This window comes from Ambystoma mexicanum, chromosome 9 (assembly GCF_040938575.1).
Source record: "Ambystoma mexicanum isolate Mex_15411 chromosome 9, UKY_AmexF1_1, whole genome shotgun sequence".
NCBI lineage: Eukaryota > Metazoa > Chordata > Amphibia > Caudata > Ambystomatidae > Ambystoma > Ambystoma mexicanum.
Window position 1 is genome coordinate 632,029,035 of NC_090931.1, and position 24,241 is coordinate 632,053,275.

The 24,241-nt window shown below is 44.9% G+C and overlaps 1 protein-coding gene across 2 annotated transcripts in view; it reads left to right on the forward strand.

Annotated features, from left to right (window-relative positions):
- The window catches only part of BLTP2 (bridge-like lipid transfer protein family member 2), a 1,026,973-nt gene that overhangs the window by 792,795 nt on the left and 209,937 nt on the right, over window positions 1–24,241 (forward strand). For both annotated transcript variants that reach the window (XM_069615333.1, XM_069615334.1), the window contains 2 exons: window positions 20,367–20,522; window positions 21,413–21,534. In XM_069615333.1, the coding sequence (XP_069471434.1) occupies window positions 20,367–20,522; window positions 21,413–21,534 (278 nt within the window). The remainder of the gene's footprint in view (window positions 1–20,366; window positions 20,523–21,412; window positions 21,535–24,241) is intronic.

Genomic DNA, 24,241 nt, shown 5'->3' on the forward strand with positions numbered 1-24,241 from the left:
TTCCTCCCCATGCCCCCCGTGAAGATCTTGTGTGCCCCCCTCCCTCCCCATTCCCCCCGTGCTGGCTGTGTGTACCTCCCTCCATCCCCCATGCTGGTTGTGTGCCCCCCTCCCTCCCCATGCCCCCCATGATGATCTTGTGTGCGCCCGTCCGCCCATGCTGGTTGTGTGTGCGCCCCCCTCCCTCCCCATGCCCCGTGATGATCTTGTTTGCCCCCCCTCACTCCACATGCCCCCTGTGATGATCTTGTGTGTTCCCTCTCCTCTCCTCCCCATGCTCTTATAAAGTCCAACTCTAAGATGGATTGGGGCCTCACGCCAAAAGTCACCAGTTCCAAGTGTTTACTTCAGTGGGCAGTTTATGAAGAGATTGGCGATGCCTGTGGTTATGATTAATAGGAGTGAAAAGGTTAGATAAAGTTCAGGAATGTAAACTCACTCAATCCCAGTCCTTGGGATAGTCCTATGAAAGGGATCACTGACCAGGCCTCCACCAACCAAAGTCAGGAAAGAGTGATTTATAGACAGGACCATGTAACCATGTAGAGGACAGGAGTGACAAAATGAGGTATGTACACTTTACTCCCCTAACTCCAATTTCTCCAGATACCACTGCTTGTTTTCCGGAATCTGTTTGGGACACAATCTTCTGTGATTGGTCCTGTTGAGGAAGGCCTAGGGGTCACATTTGCACAGGTCACTTTTGAACGCAGGATTTAGATTTGATCAGTCGCGGTGCTTATGAATTAGTTTCGGACAGCTTCCAGTAGAACACCCAAATGAGAAAAGATGTTAAGACTTCTATGGGGGCAGACTCCCCCTCAAACTCCTCTAGGGATTGCAGGAGTGTTGCAACTTGAGTCACACTGTGGTCAGGTGGCGACAGGCAATCTTCAATGTACAAACTGTCATGACTGTGCCACTGGCGCACCAATTGGCACCCATGTGGACTATTTTGGACTCATTCATCACCATAATGCTTCCCGGACAATACCTATTCATAATTATGTCTTTACTTTCCAGTTGTAAGACTTTGATACTTCCTTATTTAATTTTACAAACTACATATCCCATAATGCACCTTGTGACACTTCTCATTCACTTGCTATTCATATGCACCATTTTAGAACTACAAATCCCAGAAGTCTTAGAGATCAGTGCTGCTTCCACCTTCCCTGGACCAGAGAGAGAGGGGGCAGATTACCTTTAGGCGTGTTACGTCACTCCAGGTGCTGCTAATGAGCCTGCTTCAGCACAGGGCAGGTCAGTATTTAAGAAGCTGCCTGCAGGAGCACAGGGCTCTTGCATTGAGTTCGCTTCCAGCCCCTTGTGCTTTGATCCTTGGAGTTCTGCTGTGTTCTGTTGCTCCAGTGCTCTGTTCTCCTTTCCTTGCAGCCCTGCTCCTTTGCCTGCCCTTCCCCTGCCTTCTGTGCTTCCTGCACTGCAGTCTGCTCTTCTGCTTGCAGTTCTCTGTCTGCAGCCCCTTGCTCTCTACCACCAATTATCTTGTTCCCTACTTGCAGTTCCTTGTTCTGTGCCCATAGTCTGTGTTGCATGTCTTTAGCTTCCTAAATTCCAGTCCTGAGTTTCCTTGTTTATCTGTATGCGGCCCTGCCCTTATTATCCTAGTCCAGAGTTTCGGTCCTGAGTTTTCTTGTTCCCACTCTATAATTCAGTCTGCTGTTCCTTGATTCTGATCCTTAGTTTCTAGTCTGCAGTTCATGTACCCTTGAACTTAGATTCTTGTCTTCTTGCTTTTCTTCTTTCTTTCTTTCTTTCTTTCTTTCTTTCTTTCTTTCTTTCTTTCTTTCTTTCTTTCTTTCTTTCTTTCTTTCTTTCTTTCTTTCTTTCTTTCTTTCTTTCTTTCTTTCTTTCTTTCATTCTTTCTTTCTTTCTTTTTTTTCCCTAGATATTTCTGTTACTGTTCTTGTCCTCACTTGAGCTTGTCTAGTTCCTTTGTTCAGAGTTTGGCTGCTGGGTTTCCCAGCAGGCAATCTCTTCCCTTTTCCTGTGTCGCAGTTCAGTATTGTACCTTGTGCCATATTAACAGTGTGCTGGCTCCTGTTTCAGGAGGCAGTCACTGTTGAGTTCCTGCTGGACCCATACAGGCTTCAGTCCTGTGAGTACTGTTTCCTTGTTTGTGCCTTAGGGTACAGACACAGACACCTCCTTTCCATGAACATGAAGAGTGGGGCCCTGTAATAGTAACCAGCTCAGAAGAGTGGAGTTTCCCTCTGCCCTCAAGCCCCTGACACAAACAAAGGAGCAGGCCAGCACAGCTTCCGAAGGTTGAAAATGCAGGAGCAGGCACCTTGTTACACAAATTGAAGATGCTCTCATTTTCAAGGTTGAACTGGGAACAGTGATAGCTGTAGTGAGGTACCACATAAGAAAGCTGGTCCCGCCAACGATTGGTCCAGGGACACTTCTGATGTCTCAGAAGCACAGATCCTCAAGCAGAGGCCGAGACTATGTTGTTCTCACTGATCCATGGGTCGAAGCACTGACGAGGGCCTTCTTGAGATCAGGCAGAGGAGCAGGGCTTCACCAGGACAGCACTGGAATCAATGCTGGTCAGCTGCAGGGGTTGTCCTCGGGCTACACTTCTTCATAGAGGTCTTTGCTCCAAAGACGATTTATTGAATGGCTGCCGGAGCCCTTCTTTTATCCAAGATTTGGGCTGTGAGCATGCTGAAGCCCACCATCGGTAAGGATCTGCACCATTCAAACAGGTAATGGCTATACAATCATGGATAGCCACTGGCCACATCATCTGCCACACAGCAGACATTCAGGCATCAGGGATGTGGATTGGGACTAGATAATCCCAGCCACGTCCTCTGGCCATACACACAAACCGCCCCCCTTAGCCCACGAAAGCCACAGCTTTCCCCAGGAAAGGTAATTCCATATAAGGCATTTCCTGACCTTAAATGGCAGGATGAAGGCCAAAGCACAATAAGGCAAAAAAGCAAGCGAAAAACCTTGTGGCAAAGCCATTTTAGGGTGCTATCCACCTTTAGTATTCATGGTAAATGCAAAATCGCACGAGTATAATGTTCCAAAAATCAGTAAAAATATCACTGCTGCTAAAAGCTTGTCTTAAGTACGTTGTGAAAGTAACCAAAAAGCCATTATATAAAATGTTATAAGGATACAAAGGGCCTTATTACAAGTTGGGAGGTGCGCTTAAAAAGGCGGTAATGCAGCAGTAACAGATTTACTGCTGCATTACCGCACCACCCAACTATTGTTTTTGCCGTGGGGTGGAGGAAACTCTTACAGCAAAATGCCAGAGGTAATTCCGGCACCTTTCTGGCAAAAATCGACCGAATTGCCGCCAGCAGAATTACCGCCACAGGTAATTCCGCCAACGTCCCCATAGAGTCCAATGGACTCCATAAATGGGGACTAACACTCCCATTATCACAAACAGGAATTTGCTCCACAGGCACACCTCATATACCTGCAGGTGTTTTGTGTTTTGAGCCCTTCAAAACCAGAATTCAAATAATTGTTTACAATTTTACTTAATAATTATATTTGATCATTTTATTTAGAACGTGACTCAATTAAAATCAAAGCACGATTTGGGTACTCTTCAAGGTTTCAACCTGGAGACTTTCCTCATCGGTTTGTCACACAGAAAAGTATTCAGTATTCATGATTTCAGGTAATTTCCTTGGCACGAGAAATGGCCCTTTTACCACACTCACCAGGAACAATCTGGTTGTTCACATATATTTTTAAAAGGCGCATGGCGCATGTCGCGATTATCAGGGCATGTGTTATCTGCCTTGCAAATGAAAGGATTATATGTTTTATTCATTTTCTTTGGTTGGCAGAAATAATAAAAAATACATTTCTTTGAATTCTTTTCAATCTTTAATAAAAACAGGGTGTTGATCCCAAGAATAGTACTCTTTAGTTTGTGGTTTCCTGAGCGACACACGGCTAAACAGGATTGCCGTCCGATATTTCTAGGCAGAATTGTAGTTTTTTCAAGAATGCTACCCCATGTGTTCCACAGTGTGCTTTCCCTTTTCCTGGGTAGCTTGTGGTTCACTCCGACTCCTTCCTAGGTTTGTTTGGAAGGACCTCTATATGGTTTTTCAGCATGTCATTGGTACATTTTTACTGAAAAGACCGGAAAAAGCCTACCGGTTTCAGTGGACAAAAGAAACTACGCCACTTTCTTCAGGGCTAGATTGCAGCACATTACTGTGTGTTGCTTATGTTTTGGCAAGGTACACCCCACCTGTAGAGGGGAGATAAAAAAGGGGTGGGGGTTGGAAAGATATGCATAACACAATTAGCTCTCTATATCTCAAGGATTACCAGTAAATAATGCCAAGCCCAACGGGAAGAGTGGTGAATTGCTTACCCAGCTTGTTTGATAAGATATTCAGACAATAGTTCTTGAAGCGGTGTGGTTTAAGTGATTGAGTATCTTCTTTGGATGCCTTCATTGGTGGCATTCCATGATACCTACAATGATTATGAATGCATTACTAGGGTATCCTACTACTTTTTGCGTATACATTTTAACCAGTGTTTCTTCATTACAGATTTACTCGAGGCACACTCAGGACGAGGTGTCTTTCAATACTCGGCTGTAGATACATTTTTTGTGAAAAGTGCAACACGTGAGACAGCTATCCCTCCGCAATCTCTTACCTTGTGTCTCGTTGATCGTCTCTCTTGATCTCTGGTCCGGAGCATACCGCAGTAAATTTCGCGTCCGCTCCGTCCAGTATGATATTTGGTCGAAATGGGCTTGTGCCCATGCGCAATAGCGGGACTTGTGCTCCATGCTCATGGGCAGGAGCAAAAAGCTCGCTCAACGAGCGCATGCGCGATGGTAAAACACTTTTGTGAGTGTGCGCGCCTGGTATTTGGGCATGATGTATGCTGTACCGTATCAGAGATTCTTGTACCACCTGGCAGTTATTGCAAACAATATTTGGAAAACCTATTGAAAAACATATATATGGTTGTTAGTCGTGAATATGCACAAATCAGTTCTTATCTTTACGCTATTAATTATCACGTAGGTTAGGTTTTCAGAACAATTGAATTCTGGTACCCTGGCAGGGCTACATTAACATCCATCACAGTTTTTATAATTTTTACAGTCCTGCTAAGGTTTTCTGTTTGATGCAATAATATCCAGGTGTGTGAATACTATACAACGTCATTAACCAGAGGTCCTGTTATTTCATTGCTAATTGGCTATACTTCCCACATTGTCTTTCCTTGTCTGGATTGCTTTCTGTGGTTAGTTGCAGTAGTCAAGTGCCTGCATTTATATCAGCTGCTGGAGTGTGGTAACTGCACCTGGCCCCTTCACATAAGGCTGATGGCTGATGCTGTTGGTGTTATCTATGTTCCTTGTCCATCCCTTTGGGTGATGGATCTTAGAGGGTGGCTAGTGTTTGCCAACTAGTTGGTTCATTTAGGCCGGTTATGTCTGACTTCAGTCTGAAGATCCACAGCTGTTCTCTTCTGAAAAGGAGGTTGTGCATGTTTCCCCCTCTTTTAGGTATAGCCATTTTTTCACTGATAGTCCAGGTTAGGTCATTTGGTCCATGTTGTTTGGCTATAAAGTGTTCAACCATAGGGGCGGTCAGTTTTTTTTGTTCGAATGCATAACCTATGTTCTGCCATCCTTGTTTTTATGGGTCGTGTGGCCATGCCCACATATCGTGTCTGGCAATAGCACGTATTCAGGTAGATCCCGTTGTTACTGTTACAATTCGTGAGTGTTCTTTGTGTCCATGGGTAGTGCCACCCGATGTCAATAGTTAGTGATCTCCTCGTGGTTGAGTATGCACTACATCCACCACATGGTGAGTGTCCTGTTGGTGGTGTCGGGTTCCAGAGGGTGTTGGGTCTCTGTTCTATTTCTTTGTACGTCTGGAACAAAGAGTCACGCAAATTGTGTCTTTTCATGGCAAACCTTGGTGTTTCCAAGATGGCATCCCCCATATTCAAAATAGGCCAGAGTTTTAGGACCTCTCTTTTGATTTGGTTGGCCAGTGGGGAGTAGCTCAGGACTGCTGTTATTTTTCCCTCTGTTTTGTCCCATTTAGCATGGTTTTCGAGCATGATTTCTCGTGGGATATTCCTTGCTCTCTTATGTGATCGTCTGACTAGACGTTTGGGATACCCACGTGTTTGGTGCTTAGTGCATAGTTGTTTTGCTTGTTGCTCATAGTCTACTACATTCGAGCAGTTTCTTCTGTAGCGAAGAAACTGGCTAAAACGCAGGTTATTCCGTAGGCTTGCTGGATGATAACTGTCGAAGGTCAAGAGTAAGTTCCTGTCTGTAGGCTTATTGAATACAGTTGTAATCAATTCATTTTTTATTTCGAGATTGTGGTCCAGAAAATGGGTTGTTTTCACAGTAGATTTTCTTTCTCTCAAATTTGGCGACATAAAGATTGGCCAGGCTTTGCGCAAAAGTTGCGCCCATCGCTGTGGCCGAGGTTTGTTCGTAGAACATATCTTCATACCAAAAATATGTTTTTGTTAGAGCTATCTCTGCCAATTGCATTATCAATGTAATTGGTGTTTTGATGGGCGGTTCAGTCTGTCTTAGAACTTGTTCTACTACTTTCAATGTTGCTAGCTGTGGTATCCTTGTATATAAGGACTCAATGTCCAGGGTTACTAAAAGATCCTGTCCAGAGTTAAGAAGCGGTTTTTCACTAGGTTGAGGACTGCATTAGTGTCTTTTAGATACAATTTCATTTTTGCCACTTCTGGTTTTAAAAAGAAGTCAACAAACTCTGACAGGTGTTCCAAAATGGACCCTATTCCTGAGACAATTGGTCTTCCAGGGGGTGGTGTTTTGCACTTGTGCATCTTCGGTAAAGCGTAGAATGCTGGTTTTCTTGGAGTTTTGTAGTTGAGAAAGTCGTATTCCTTTGCGCTGATAAGTTCTTCGGCGATGGTTTCCTCCATTATTGGTTGGAGCATTCTGCATATTTCCTCAGTTGGATCACTTCCCAGTTGTCTGTATCTTTTGTGGTCATTTAGTAGATCCATAACCATCTTCTTGTAATCTGCGGAGTCCATGATTACTGTCGCCCCACCTTTGCCTGCAGGTTTTATTGCAATCAGATCATTCTCGGTGAGCGATTTGAGTGCTATTTTATCACGTTTTGATAAGTTCTTGTATCTCTCCTGGGTGTGTTTCTCTAGTTCTTCCAGATGTTTGATCAGGGCTTTCTCAAATGTTATTGGCTCAGGCGTTATGCCGTTTGGAGGTGGATAATATGTCGATTTGTTTTTAACATTCGTTGCACATTTTTCCTCCACAGTGTTAATGGTTCCAAAAAATGGTTTTAAGCGTATCTTTCTGACCAGCTGTGCTATCTGTATCCGTGTTTGGAATGGGTCATGGTCAGCTGTAGGGACAAATGACAGTCCCTTTTCCAGAAGATTGGTTTCATCGTGGTTCAGGGTATGTTCGGATAAATTCATCACCAGTGTGTTCTTTGAGATCGGTGTCTCGTTTCCCATTCTCTGATCTCTCCACTCAGTTGTATCTGTCATCCCATATCTATTCATAATGGTGGTGCTGTCCGTACCTGTCCTCGGCCTTTGCTCTGTGTCACTTGAGGAGTCTGGTTCTGGGTCTGCCAGTTGGCTTGGGCCTGCCATTGGTTGGTTGGCAAAGGTTGGTTGGGAAAAGTTACATTTTTGTTAAATGTGTTATTTAATGAGCCATTTGAGCTGGCTGTGATTGAGCCGCTTCCATTGGAGCTCCCACTGGAGAAAGTCCAGTTATTCGGTCTTGGGTATTCTGAATTCTATTCTTGTTAAATTGGTTGAATTGTTGGCCAGGTACCTGTGTGTTCTTGCTCTGATCCTCATAGTAGCTATCTGTTATGTAAGGATAGATTTTTTCGTGGGCAAATGTTGACAAGTCCTTCTTTAGTTTCATTACATTTTTGTTCAAGTTGAATTCTCTAAATTCCTTCATTGATGCTTCTAAATCTTCTAGACTCTTGTATTTTGCCAGAACGTTAGATGATTTCAGAGCTTCTTGTTGCTCTTCAATCTCTCATCATTTTTTGCGGAAAGGATTTTTGCTGTATTGATTATTAGGACCAACCAGTCTCTTATGCACTTGTTGGAGATATAACTCCAGTCTTATCTGAATTGTATTTGCTCCAAGAATATATAAGTGGCTCGATTCTGATAATAAAGCCCAATGATGCAGCATGGGCCCGTAGGTACTCAGTCATTATGGCTCCAAGAAGTTTGTTCAGATTAGTTGTTTTTTGAGAACCTCCAATTCATTCCATTCATCTGCAGTGGTGCCTGTTGCTGGAATGTTTTCTTCACCCAGGATTGATGGAATAGGTAGGATGTCTTCTACTAGTTCTTCCGCGAAAGCTAGACATCTTGCTTCCGCCATCGCTTGTCTCTTTTGTTGTATCCCTTCTGTGGTTGTCTTAAATTGTCTTGAGTTGAGGGTATGTTTCACTTTTCTACTATGTACCTATGGTTGAGCGAGCACTGGAAAATCCAAAGAAGATATTCAATCACTCAAACCAGACCGCTTTAAGAACTATTGTCTGAATATCTGATCAAACAAGCAGGGTAAGCAATTCACCACTCTTCACGTTGGGCTTGCCATTATTTACTGGTAATCCTTGAGATGTAGAGAGCTAATTGTGTTATGCATCTCTTTCCATACCCTGCCCCTTTTTATCTCCCCTCTACAGGTGGGGTACCTTGCCAAAACATAAGCAACACACAGTAATGTGCTGCAATTTGGCCCTGAAGAAAGTGGTGTAGTTTCTTTTGTCCACTGAAACCAGTAGGCTTTTTCCGGTCTTTTCAGTAAAAATGTACCAATGACATGCTGAAAAACCGTATAGACGTCCTTGCAAACAAACCTAGGAATGATTCAGTGAACCACAGGCTACCCAGGAAAAGGGAAAGCACAGTGTGAAACACATGGGATAGCATTCTTGAAAAAATTACAATTCTGCCTAGAAATATCTGACAGCAGTCCTGTTTAGCTGTGTGTCTCTCAGGAAACCACACCACACAAACTAAACAGTACTATTTCTTGGGATCAACACCCTGTTTTTATTAAAGATTGAAAAAGAATTCAAAGAAATGTATTTTTTATTATTTCTGCCAAACAAAGAAAACAAATAAAACATATATAATCCTTTCATTTGCAAGGCAGATGACACATGCCCTGATAATCGCGGCATGCGCCTTTTAAAAATATATGTGAACAACCAGATTGTTCCTGGTGAGTGTGGTAAAAGGGCAATTTCTCATGCCAAGGAAATTACCTGAAATCATGTCAATTACAATCACCACTTTAAAAAATGTTTTCTTTTATACAAAAACAGCTCTTTATTTTTGTAGAAAAGTTAATCATTGCACAAACACCCAACACACTTTCTAACCTGACTGGTTCGTACCTAGTATCGAACTAACAAACTAAAAGAGCCCCAAAGTTGTTTGTTTAGACACAACGTATCTTGACATACTCAGTGGATTTACAAGCTTCCAAACGTTCTCAACACTTCACTATCCATTCTCTCATTGCAAAGTCACTTCGATGGGGCTAAACTCTATTTCTTCAAAGTAATAGTCTTTTGATGATGCATGCTGGACCAGCACAACATGGCTATCTCTTCTCCTGAATGGCTGTCAATTTTGTGCATTTAAGAGTTCACGGAAGTAAAGCCGTCAATGGATAAAGCATTACAGTGACATCCAAACTATTGCCAGTCAATTTTATTCAGTTGGGAACAAAAGAAGAATGTGCCTAAGTGAACTTAGGCTTTTGACAGTCCTGTATTATGTTAATGACCACAAATGCTTAGGAGAGGGGTCCTTGGTCTCCCCTAGGACTGTGTTGTGCTTTGCTGCTTCCCCCTCTGGCTTTGCTACTTCTACCTGTGATCCCCTGTGGCGTGCTTGGGCAATACTAAGTGTTTGGTATCTTATTCAGCCCCTGAATGAAGGAACCTAGTCCGCATCCATTTAAGTAATGTGATGAATCCCAGGATTTTGTCACTTCTTCCATGGGGAAAGCCTCTTCCAATGAGGCCTGGGAGGGTAGGCCACTACCCAATAGTTCCCCTGGGATGGGTACTCAGCAGGTGGATCTCATGGGGAGGGATGCCCTCCATTGGACCAGTGATCACCTTGGGAGAGCACCGTGTTCCCCTCCTTCCTTTCATGCCCTAACTTCCTTTCACCCCACTCAGTGCCCTGTGGTCCCCCCACACCTCCATCTTTTGATGCATAGTTGAGGAAACTAAACCACCTAAAAGTACTCGGGCGAAGAAGAGTAATACTGAACTCTGTGGTGATCATCAGTTCAATACTGAGACAAGGACGTACGCTGGAGTAATGAGGAATACTTATGGGAACCAAAATATGTAGTCTAGGGTTTAGAGACTGCTTATTGGTTACCCACAGTACAAGTTAGAGGAAGGAATAGATTGTTTGTTAAGCCTGCCCCTAAGGAACCGAGAGCGAAGTTTGAATTCTGGAGTTATCGGGAAAAGCTGCATGCAGACTGGCGTGACAGTGAACCGGAGCCGTCGTCTTTAGAGGTGCTGCCAAGAGCCAGCAGAACACGAGAAACCAGAGAACATCCAAGTGCGCAAGAGACTTGGGACGCTTCCCAGAGAGAAGCCACGTGCCCTGCTCGCCAAAACCAAAGCAGGAACACGGATGCCAGTGGGAGTTGGGAGAAGAGGTCTGCAATGTCGCCCAGAGAGTCGGAAGAACCTGAGCAGGATGCCACGCAGCAGGAATCCAAAGGCAAGGTATGGGTGCTTCATGGGTCCATGAGAGCGGCTGGGAATCGAATGAGGGCAATCTACGGAGGGTCTGGGACCCAAGTAAAGTGGCTGATGAAACATGGATCAAGGACCTGAACAGAAATATTAGGACGCAAACATATACAGTATCCATAAACACTTGGCAGGAGAGTAAACCAAGTGTCTTAGAATACCAATTCAAAGGGGTGTGGGACCCGGGCCGAGTTGAGGCTGATAACATATAGGTTAAGGACCCTAAGAGAAATAAAATGACATGAGTATGCAGTACCTGTAGACACTTGGCAGGAGAGTAAACCAAGTGTTGTGGTAGACCGGCACAAGAGTCTCTGGAGCCCTGAGAATAGCAAGCGGAGAGAGAACTCAGGATATGCTTGCCAGTGGCCAATATCCAGAGAGAAGGAAAGGGATAACAAGCACATCAGAAATGCTGGAACAAACATGGTCACGCAGACTATGTGGAACAGTGCCTGGCAGGAGAGTACACCAGGTCTGTTCAGTTGGATATTAAGTGGATAAGGGGTAGGACACCTGCATCAACAACCCACCAGGTTCTGGGATTCATATGAAGTTTGGGGAGGTCCACAAAAGCAAAACACACAGGTCCAGGACCCAAACAAGAGCGAAGAAAGATATGATAAAAGGGCTAAAATCCACAGCAAGTGGGAGACAGTCAAGTGGGATCAGCGATCTGTTTGAAAAAGGAAAATAACTTTAAAAAGCTGAAACCAATGGTCAAGGACCCATTGTCGAAGGAAAAGCCATTTTCAGAGTGCAACAGCCCAGGCCTGGCAGGATAGTGTACCAGACTTGGCACTACAGTTTTGAGTTGGAGGAAAAAGATAATCTGGGGAAGAGATTCCCTCCCACCCCCCTTTTTGATAATTGGGAACTGTGGTTAAAGAAACAGACACTGTGTTTTGGTACTACGAGCTGAACTTTAAAGGTCCATATCCAGAATGAGAGAATCCTCCTTCTGGATTAAGGAGACACCCAGTTTTTCCTTAGTTTAGTGTAAGGGACAGAAATAGGTTTGGACACAGGACGGGGGACTTTGTACGTTACATGACATCCTGAAAGAGTCATTCGTGTTTTTGTTGAGGCAGGGCAACCCCTCATTGAAATAGGGCAAGATAGGTTTTTTCTTTTCTTTTACCTTTTTAATAAGAATCTTTGCCACCACTGTGCCACTCGTATTTCTGCACCCTTGCAGTAATCAGCCAGTCTTCCTGTTCCGTGCTGGATATTGTCCATTGGCCCCAGGTGCATTGTAATACTGGTGGTCCTAGTTCCTCTCTGGATGTTGTTGCCTCCTGGGAATCACTTGTAAGATTGGAGAGAGTGACCTGGACAAAACAGAGGTTGATGGTTATCAGGTGTCCGAGACAGAGCACCAATGCACATACACTTCTTCATGGATACTGGGCAGCTGGGAAAAGGATTTCACCTCAACTGCCCCTCTCCAAATACCCATGACCCTGCCACACTTTATATAGATTGGCTAAACCTAAGTGTCAATTAATAAGGCACAAGAAATAATCTCAACATTTGGTGAAAACATTGCTTTAAAACAGAAGAACTTCATTCCAATAGCCAAGCATGATGGTGGGAGTGTGATGGTTTGGGGATCCCTCAATACCTTGATGGCTTGCCATCATTGACGTAACCATGAATTCTTCATTGTATAACATGATTTTACAGGAGATTGTCATACCAACCCTCCAGGTGCTAAAGCTGAGCGAGTGTTTCATGTAATGAGTCAATAATCCTAAACATACATGCAGACTGTTGAGGTGGATTCTCAGAATCAGACCTGTGGAGAGTGCTATTGTAATGAGCAAGATCACACACTAATGCCTAGCCACACTGTATCTGGGTATTGTGACTGGACATCAAGTCTTAGACCTAGGAGTGTGTAAGAGTGGTGAAGGGTTCAGTTAAGTACACACAGAGCACTCTTAATTATACACGTTAGGCAGAATCTACAAAAATACAGTTATTTAGGCTGTAGACAATTCATATCAATTAAAACCCACAGTATAGTAACACACTAAATAGTTTACTACTAATAAATACACTCAACTTGGTGTGCTTTTCTAAGAGCACTTAACACTTCACATTTAAATACAGTTAGAAATACTTTTGAACATACTTTGTGCAGTAAAGCGCAAGTTAAAGACATAGAACCAGGAAAGTAAGCAAGATTTTGAGAACTAGTAGGTTGGGAAGAAAGAAGTTGGCACCAGCATACAATACCTTGACACTAAAGTTCTAGCCTTAATAAGCCCTTCCCTAGCTAGAAAAGGAGTTTAATGCCCTTAGTCACAGGTCCCAATAGTTTTTTTTCAGAAGGCCAGGAGTCTCTTTATGAGAAATGAAGAAGTGTTGGCTTCAGCCAACAAGTAGTTGTAAGTGTTTCAAAGTAAGGTAGAAACAAGACGACAGTCTTTACATGACCCTCTCCCAATGTAGCCACATTAGGGGAGGATACCAGGCCAGAACACCACCGTTCAAGTCTAGGCAAGGAAGAGACAGTGGTGGTACTTTACCCCCAGAGAATCCTGTGGAGACAGGGTGGCCAAAACCGGTATGTTTACTCACCCCTGTACTCTGATTCACTCAGGACCACCATAAGACTTCCAGAAATTACTGAGCCTTCTGGTTTCGTGCCTTGGTTCTGTTGGAGGAAGCCCATGGGTCATGAGTGCAGAGGTAACTTAAGGCGTTGCATTCTTGGGCCTGGCTAGTTCGCAGTTTCATGCTCTGATGGACTGGATTCTGGACAGCTGGACCCTTGGGACACACTGACTTCGGGACCACCCCTCCGGCGACGACCTCAGAGGACTTCCTGGACGTGATGAAAGCGGCGACAGCAACGGCCACCTGAAGAAAATGGCACAGGGTGACCCTAGTGGTGAGAACAAAGAAACTGGTCCTGCAAGGCCCCTCTTTGTGGTTAACTACAACTTCAGGGAAATGCTTCTAGTTCCATAAACTGAGGATCTGCAGTGTCCCAAGGTTCAACACAGGACCGCAACCATTGCAGCGAAATAGCCCAGGTGGATGTCTGTCAGTGATGTGGACTGGGGCTAAACAGACCCAGCTACCAACAACCGGCCACACCTACAGACTGGAGCTTTCTGCGGTAAAGGGCTTACTATCTATGGAAAATCCAGCCATTCCACAGCAGGAATAGGGTAAAAGAAAACAAGCTAGCCAATGAACAGGCTCGTTCCTCTGCCATTTTAGAGTATTTGTTACCCTAATTGACATTAAGCAGTAAAATGCAAAAGTACATAATGCTACAAAAAAGAAAACACTGTAAAAGTATCCGCTGTCACCAGTCCATCCTGGACACATCATGCAGGTAACTTCAAAGTTGCTAAAACAAAGTTACAGGGAAACAAACTATCCCTACTGCACTTCTCTAAAGGTGATGTGTGCAGGAAAAATAAATGAAGAACTTTACAATGCTGCACACTTAGTCATAGGCACTTCTTAGGAAAGATTTCTCTTTTAGTCAAATTTCCCTCTATATTCTCGGGCCCCCAAACTGTTTGCTTTTGTTTTACACCTTGTCCTGACTTTTTACAGAGAAGTAAATCCTTCTGCTTCACTTCACTGGCCCTTTTGCTCTTTTGTTATATGAAAACTGACTGGTCATTCAGACTGTTAGTACTGGAAAACAATGTTTCCCTTTTGTTTTTTCACGTTACCGGTTTGGGTAACTTTTTCATATTGCACACAGCATCTTTCAATGCAGTGCAATGAGGATACTTTTTTATCAGCCTAGACTTACACCAAAGGGATTTTTGGTTACTTTTAAATGTGCCTAAAGGCAAGCTGGTCAACAAAAGAAAACCCATGTCCCACTCTTGTGCTTCCGCAATTAAATCGGAGATTAATAATGGTTGTGGTGGGTAGTGTGTTTAAGGAAACATTTTAATTTTATAATTTTTGATTCAAGTGTATAATTGTTTATATTACAATTTGTGGTCTGGTTTTTTGGTCCTTTGGACACAATTTGCATTTGTTGGATAAAATGTGTATTGACAATTATTTTTGAATGGTCACGCCCTTATTAATCTCTGATGTATTTGCGTAAGTACAAGAGTTGGACATGGGTTTTCTTTTGTTGGCTTGTTGTTGTAATTCCCATTGCAGCCATGCCCGGAAATCAACAAGGGGGGATAACCTCACCTGTTGCATAAAGACAAGCAGGTGGCAGCAGATACATTTTTACAATTTTTGCTATATTTTTAGTTGGCACATTCGCATTTACCATGTTTGGCTACTAACAGTGGTTAGTGGCCAAAGATGGCCATGCCACAAGATTTTATGCTTGTTCTTTGTCCATTGTGTTCTTTGGCCTTCTTCCTGCCTTCTCAGCTCAGGAATTCCCTTTAATGGTCATGCATTTGCCTGGGAAAGCTGCTGTTTTCACGGGCTAGTGCATTGCCATGTGTGTTTGGGCCCAGGAAGTGGTCTGGGACTGTCTGGTCCCAATCCATAAACTGGTGCCAGTGAGTCTAGTGTTCATGAGTCAGCCCCACAGTGGTTCACTCATTGGACCACTGCTCGTGTGCATGAGTGGTGCAGATCCTTGCTATTGGAGGGCTGAGTTTGATCACTCACCCGAATTTACAATAAGAAGAGTAGTCCTGCAGCTATTCCAACAGATCAGAAGAGAAGCCAAGTATCCTGTGTAGCTGTGCAGATGACGGAAGACCTGAGGACGAATCCTGAAGGGGCCTGGTGACCATTCTTGCTGTTGTCCTGGTGAAGCCCTGCTGGAGTACCTGATCTCAGAAGACCCTTGCTGGTGCTTCGACCCTTTGGATTGGTGGGACAGTCTCAACGCCTTCTCACGCTCCTACAGCCTGGAGCCTTTGGAAATGTCATGAACCACCCAGTGGATTGCCTAGCTCCATTTTTGGCTACTGTACCAGAATCATCAGCATTTTGGGTTTTGGCCCGGAACATCCGTAGTCGCCAGCTAGTCCTACCTGCTAAGTTTCAGCGTCCTAATATCCTGGCATCCTATTCTGGAGGGCTCCCTTTGTTCGCAACTGGAGAAGAGATGCCTGCTGACGCCCGTGTGCAATGACTGTCGCTGTAACCGGCCATCTCTGGCCCTCAGCTCCTGGACCTGACCGGAAACGTCCTTTCACCTGCAGCTCCTAGGCATCTTCTACTGAATCCAACGGCGGGAAAACCTACCTCCAGCGAGCACATTTTGACCTGCCTTTGACCTGCCATGTCTGTTGGGAAAATCAGAGCCCCTATCTACTCCATTATATAAGTTTGTAAAGAACTTTGATGTATATTCCATTCCATTGCTTTTTAAACATTGGTTGAAAAAGCTTCTCTAGAAGCTAGCAAAAGTACTTTACTGAACTGTAAATCCAGTTGAAACTCTTCTGGAACATTGTTCATCCCCACAGGAACATATTCAAACTTTATTCCCTTTCCTAAAGGAACTTTGTGAACTTTTGGGCACAAGGCCCTATTCAATTTAGGGTTGGACTGATAAAGTGAGGGCTCCTATTCCTGTGGACTTGTCTTCCCTTACAGGTACATAGGTGAATTGTATGCATTGTTATAGCCAAAGTTGACTGTATATATGTTTTATATTTAGAGTGTTGTGTGATATTATTACCTGCTTGATTCATTTTCCTAGTGTGTTTTCAGGCTTATAATAAATATAGCATTTTGTGTACTATTATCTAAGTGTAATCATTGGATATTTAAGTGTGTGGACTCCTTGTGGACCCTGACCCAACTCATCTCTCCTGAGACTTAGCCTTGACCACTCTTCCATGCTCACCTTGATTGGTTTGGCTAAGCTCCCAGAGTTCCCCTGTTCACTATAACTGGGGTGGTCTCCTGAAATCTGTCCACCAGGCCAGATTTGAGGAATCCATCTTAATAGGACTCATCAGCGCCCCCAAAACAGATGAACCTATCAAGGTAAGTGGAGCAAAAAGGATTCCCTTAACCTCAAAAGTCAGGAAAGGTTCCACACAACAGCAAAATGTAAGGTTCCCCATTATTGTCTGTGGAGGGAAAGCAACAAAAAGAGAATCTTTCTTAACAATGACCTACAAAAGAATGGCCTCAGGTGGAAGAAATTGATCATTTTAGAATGGCATCTCTAAAGTCCAGCCCCAGACCCCTTCAAAATGTTGTGGCTGTGACTGAAGCAAGCTATCCCTAAAAGGAAGCCCTCAAATTTCAGAGTTTAAGCAAGTCTGCAAGGAGGAAGCGGCAAGGATTTCTCAATCAATGTTCAAGACTGGCCAACAGTTGCAGGAAAGGCCTGGTTGAAGTCATTGCCTTTTAATGGGATACCTCTGAGTAGCCTATCTAAATGTTCACATACTTGTTCAGGCAGGGATACTGAATGTGAATCAATTTGGAATAAATACATTTTGGATAAGAATCATGTTTTAATTAGATTTTTCTAATCAGGTAATCGACTTTCACTCCAATTTAATAACATTTCTGATTTCCAATATATGAAATATGTGAAAATCCTAAGGGGTTCACAAACCCTTATTCACAGCTATATTTTCAATGACTTAATACTCAAATTCTGTTATTGAAGATAGGGATTTTGAATGTGCAGTTCTGATGAATTTCTTGCTGTAGTAGTGTTTGTTCTTGGCTTTTTTTAGACAGCCTCCTTTATTTATTATTACTGTTCAGGAAATCTTTTCACTAGTTCATGACTGTGTGAGAGTAGAGTATCCGAAGAATGAGTTGCTGCCCCTTGATAAAAAAGAATTCTAATGACACTGATATAATTCTCGGCATAATTTCCCTCCTACTCCCAATTTGAACTCATATTTCCGGGAATCGCATATAAGTGTTTGTTTTAGAGTTCCCTTATCTCTGTGGCATGGAGAAATCAGATCTGTGCTGATTTAAGCATGTGTACCCAGGAAGAGTATCCTTTCCGCTGTGATAAACAACTGCATTATCATAGGGGGGCGCAGAGAGCCACATTATCCTTTATGGTGTCAAAGAATGAAGAGAATGACCAATTGGTGCCATGGTGATTGCTAAGATACACCTATCTGTCCATAACTCTAATGAGGTTTCCCTACCAAAACTAGGGAAACTCTGATGTTCATCAGGAGGTTTGTGAAAGTCCAAATCAAAAGGCACTGTCCCAGTCCAAAAGCTCCTATGCTATTCCTGTCGCTACAATAAACAATAATAAAGTCTGCTGATCGTGACCCAGGAGAATGACCCCTTTCTTCTGAATGCAAAGTGTCTCAAAGTCACCAAGTCTTCTCAAAGTAAAAGTTCCATTAATGTACCAAGCTTTTCGTAACAAACAGTTCCTTCTCCTAGATGGTTCCCCAATGTTCCAATGCGTGTAATTCCTTCAAGGAAGTCTCAACACGTTTTGCTTTCTTTATACTCTTTCGTTTTGCTTTCTTTATACTCTTTATCCTGCCCCTATTGGGACGACGAAGATCCTCCCAGAGTGCCTCTCGACTCTCCAGCACCACATTCTTGTGGAACTGCCCAGGGAATTGTGCTACAAAGTGATTCACTACTTAATCTGCTTCTTCATGATTTACAGTCACGAGTCTTCCCGCCTCCCCACCCCCACCCCCCGGACCTGTAATTGTTCCTGTTACCTTTTCCCAGGGAACACTTTGCCGGCTTTGCCATGGGTCACAGGCCCACTCTCTCTGCTTCAACTTCTTCTTTCACACTACTTCTGTGGCCTGCTTCTCTCCGTGGCCAATTACTGTTGCCAATCTTGGCACTGTTGGACCACGTAGTCCACCCATGACAGGTCATGCCACCACCACAGTCTTTTGCACTCCACACACTCGCCTACGTGACTCTACTGTAGGCGGTTTTAGCACTGTGGTCGGACCGGATGGTCCACCCACTACAGGTCGCGCCACCACCTTTCCGTCTCTCCATATTTACTCTGCTGGTTCCCAACCGACTCGCAAGACGCTTGTCGTGCGCCCTGCTGTTCGTCTCATTCATTTTGGAAACTTGCCTTACTGCAGTCTCTCAAAGCCCAAGCTCGACCTCACATGCTCGGGTGCGGCCACCTCACTCGCTGGTTTCTCCTTCTGGATGTACAACAGCTCTCAGCATGCCAGAACTGCACGGCCATTGCTGGACGGGTCACTAGACGACAGAGAACTAAGTCCTTTTTTGCTGTTCAGTTTAATAGCAGGGACAGCCACAGTATAACGTCAGTTCGTTTGACAGCAGCTGGTTGAGCATTCCTCATGTTCGATTGTAGCATTCTCAAACTCTTCTTCGTCCCTGTACCTATTACATGAGGGTGGTTTGATATTTTGTAATAATAAATAGTTTTGGTCATGAACTTATGTGTAGAAGATTCGGGCATTAACATCAGCTTGTGTGGTTGGGATTTAAAGGCGCTGTGTCTCCCACTCAAGTCCTCATCCCCACGAGGGGAGTTTCTCTCCATGAGGTCCTCCCTCATGTTATCACCCCTACGGGGACTATTGGTTAGCGGCCTCACTTCCCTAGCCTCGTGGAAAGGGGCTCCCGTCTCTGGAGAAGTGGCGCTATCTAAAAGATCGTCACACCTCCCACATCACAGGTAAAGTCCTATTTCTCAGAATCACATATACACATTTCTTTCAGTTCTCTTGTCTCTGGCATCGGGGACACAGGTCGGGACTGATGTAAGGTGAGAAGGGATACATGTACCTAGAGAGAATGTCATTTACACTGACATCAAGACTTCAGAATAGGATGGGTGCTCAGAACGCTGCAGAACCGGTTACCCTAGACTATGAATTTGCAGACTGAATCCATATTCATAAGGAAATGATTACAAAAGATTAAGTGGTTTCTTGTGTGCATCTTATTGCTTATAGGCTCAATTGGTATTTCAACGGATTGGTGTTATTGCTTCGAATCAGGGTTCGATAGATTTTCAAAATTCAATTTAGCAGGTTTTTTCTGGCAACCCCTCCTTTAGCATTTATGGGGTTTGTTCCCTGCACCTCCTCTAACTACTCTTTCCCTCGGATTCCCATGTCTTTGATTATTAAAATATCCAATTTCAGAATTGTCAAAAAAACAAGTAAGGGAGTTTTTGCTCATTTAGTAAAATTATTTTCATTTAAACAATATACTATCATTTAAGTGATTAATATTATTTTCCTAATCTGTCAGCATAAAATCATATTCATGTTATGGTTTGGGAATATTTGGGTGTGTTGCTCTTGCCCAGAGCACCCAAGTTCGCTTGATTTGACTCAAACAGAAGGGGGTGTACTTCTAGGTCAGGCAGAGGCACTGACTGAGAGAGGCTAACTGTCATAGGGTCATATCATTTTTTAGGGCAATGACTAAAGAAGAATCTCTACATTTTTGTAGTGGTTTCTCCCTGGCTTCGGGGGCATATTACTTGGAGTAAATGTTAACTGTTTGGGGGAAAATATTTGCTAGAGGAAGGAACTGAGGGTTGGAGGTGATTGGTTAGGGCCGGGTCACTCAAGCGTTCTGACCTCTGACTTACAGGAACACAGCGAGAAGAAGCAGCGTGTGCGCTTTCAGCTTGAGATTTCCAGTAATCCTGAGGAGCAACGAAGCAGCATCTTGCATCTGCAAGAGGCAGTGCGGCAGCATGTCCTTCAGATACGGCAACTGGAAAAGCAAATCTACTCTATAATGAAGGTCAGGCATGGGAGTGTGCTGGTGGTGGGAGGCTATTGAGGGTTGACCAGAGTCATAAGGAGTGAGGATCAGGTAGGCTTCCTGTAATGGTCAATTAGATGGGCTTTACCTAGTGATTGGGCATCTTCAAGCTTACTGCCCCTCCATACACTCCTGAATTCAATCACCCCTTACTCTCTCAGTACTATATCCCTAGTCAGCTATGTGAGTAGTCTGCAATTCTCCCATATATCACCCTTTGCGATCCCTCACACAACTATGGTAATGCACCACCGGCCTGCCCGGCGATTCTCGTCACTGTTCCAATAACAAACACTCGACACAGCTCTCCCCCTATTCCTCATTCTCACCTTGCAGCCCCTCCTTATATTCCACTACTGATAGTCATACAAAGCCTTTCCACTGCATCCCAATTCTGCGCTTGAGTACCACCTAAATTCCAGTAATAGGGCACATGTGCACCATTGTTAATACACCTCAGTCCTCAATAACATCACCTTTGTTGCTTATTCAGTACTAGTATCCACACCCTGCTCAGAGTTCCACCACAATTTTACATGGCTGCAACCCTGGTTGTTTCAGTATTGGGGGACGCACACACAGATCTGAGAGTGCGCTGCTGTGTCCATGGGATTCAATGTATTCTTCAGTCAGCGAGAAAACTGAATATCTAGGGGATTCCTGCGCAGCTAGCCCATCCCTCCCCAAGGGCAATTCACGGTTATGATAGTTGAATTCGATGCAGACTACATGCAAATGATTTCTCAGTGGTTACATGGGGGTTCCAGTCAGACTTCCCTATTTCCTGTGTGGCTACTCAAAGTGCTTCCCATTGATAATGCTCTAACTATTGTAGGCATGTGCCCTAATGTGCAGAAATGTGTTCTTAGTCTTTGCAGGATGAAAGCAAGAATGACACCCTCCATGACATACATCAAAAGCTGCAGGCTCAGCTAAGCCAGGAGAAGGCCGACATGCAGCAGAAAAGTGAAGAACTAAACATCCTCATCAGGTAACACTGGATGTGGAATCCTCGCCTGAACACTGATATTGGCTGTAGGCAATACTGTATTCCATCAAAGTCCTCAAAGGGCTGGCACAAAGTGGGCATGGGTTCATCAAAGTCCTCATGGCAAAGTATATAGTTAATGTAAACAAATGTAGGCATTTAGTATTCTTCTAGGCAAATTAATGCAAATGGCACAAATTGAAGCTTAAAGGGTCAGTATAGCTTTTCCAAAGGTACAGTATTTTTTCCAGATCTCCTATATGGGTCACTGACCAAACAAATGTCCTTGGGCTGTCACAGATTGCCTCCAAAACAGACTTGGAAACCAGCAGGGGGGCGTGGATAAGATGGTGACCTGAATGCCATGCTCCGGCCACCCCGGGCAAGAGATTGTCGCGCTTGCAGACCCATGATGCGAACAGAGCGAAACTAAGGCTGACCAGGCCCCCCCCCCAACTGCCCCAGCAACTTTGGAGAGATTATTGAGCCGTGGGGGCACCGCATCCACTAGTGTGCTGATGGTCCTCCGGCTCCCAGTGACCTGTGCCACCTCGGGACAGTGAGCTGTGAGGATGGTGCAGCGAGGTGGCTTTCGGTGTGACCCAGAGCGGCTCAACAGAGGGAACCCCCGCGGAGGTGGGCTCGGGTGCCCCGTGTCTGGGAGGCTTGCTGAGCTCCCCGTGGAAGGGGTGCCCCCGACCGCCTCAGTGTGCAGACCGGGCCCGGGACTCTGATATGGCAGGCCACAGGCAGAACTGTGGGCAAGACGCTGCCTTGTGTATGGCGAGCAGCGGAAGAGGAGCAGGTGGCGGCAGGGAGCCCGATTTGCTGGGAGCCTGTCCTGACACATCCCATACTGAAAGCCACGACTGAAAAAGCTGCAGCCTGCAGGAGGAGCAGGAGAGGCCCAGATCTCTCGCGGGGGTGGAGGGACCAAAGGTGAGAAGGACCACACAGAGAAGTGGGATGAGAGAGGCTTGAGGAGACACCTGAGGCCCCAGAGCAGAGACGTGTGGGCTGGTTCCCTGGGTGAGAAGGGAGTGAGGCCCGCCACATGGCCCGGAGCTGCGCTGCGTTGGGGCTGTGGAGTGAGACCATGTGACTGTTAAGAGAGCCGGCCTGTGGATAATAGAGGGCAGGACTGTGCACCACTTGAGGCCTCCACCCAGGACTAGGACCAGCTGAGGAAGCAAGTAGCGCAGAGATTGATCCCCCTTGGAGCCGGGGGTATGTAGGCTGGTCTGCCTCCAGCTCCTAAAATGGCAGGGACTGAGAAGCAGCTCTCCCCTCCTGAACATGAAGGAGACAAGGCACTCACGAAAGCGGACATAAGAGTGATTCTGCAGGAGATTAAAGCTATCAGGTCAGACGTTCGCTCTTCTCTGTGAGAGCTCCGGGGCCGGATGGATTCCATCGAGAACAGGGTGGAAAAGGCTGAGCATAGCCAGTTCTCGGCCGCTGTTCTAGAGGTGCAGATGGACACAGGAATGCAGAACCTGGAGGAAAGAGACGAGAGCTAAGGATGAATGGGATGGAGGACAGAGAGGCGCAATAACCTATGGATTTAGGGCCTGCCAGGTGGGGAAGGTGAAACAGCGAGGGAACTGGAGGGCAAAGTGCAAAGACTGGTGGCATCCATCCTATGAGGGGACGCACCACAGAAACCTGAATGCGTGGTGTTCGTAGCTGGATAGGAGGGATAGGAGTGAAGTGCAGCTCCCAAGGCACGGCGTGAGGAAAGCAAAAAGACGCAACAGACCGAGGGGAATACCAGGTGTCTTGAGCCTGAACAGGAAACAAGTGGTGGTGGGACTGCAGGCAGGTAGCGGTGGACCTGGAGGTCCGTTAACAACACTGATACCACTCCCATTGAGGAATCGTGGAATGAGCCGAACAGGGAAGGAGCGGAGAGACAGTTTTTAACGCTGCTGAAGAAAGGAGCGGCCAACCTGACAAGTGAAGGTCCCAGCTGATATAAGCCCTGGTGATGTTATCCCTGGACAAAACTGGCAAAGCAGGAGACCCAGGAGGGGGATGAAGATCATTATTGGAACACTCATACTCGTCCCAGTCAGAACAAAGTATCAAGAGTATATGAGAAGAGTGAGAATCATTAATGGAATGCTCATACTCATCCCAGTCAGGATAAAGCGTCAAGCATACCGGAAAAAAGTGAGAACCAATATTGGAACCCTCACATTGTACCAGTCAAGTTAAAGAGTGTACATTAAATAAAAGGAACATCTTAAAGTTGAATTAGGATAAAGGAACAAAGTTGTCCCATGAAAGGAGAGGGGTCAAGTTAACTTGAACAGAAAAAGTAATCAACTGAAAGAGTGGTTTGAGACCTTGAAAAGCCCAGTATCAGAACTGTGATGAATCTGATGATGTCATCACTTCTTTCCCGGGGTAACCAGTTCTTATGTGCCAGGGGATGGCAGCCGCTACCTGATCCTGACCCTAAGGGCAGCTATATGAGGGAGGGCCACATAGGGGGAGGTGACCCACAGAGGTGTGATACATCATTGGATGAGACATGGTATCCCCCTTTTCCATTTAGGCATACCCCTTCCATTCCCCATGCCTTTGATGGCATATTGTCACGGATCCCTTCAACCACCCATGATAGCTACTGAGAATACCTTCCAATGTTCTATACATAGGTGACCAAGATCTGACTACCGTTTCCATGCATGTGAAAGTACTCAGA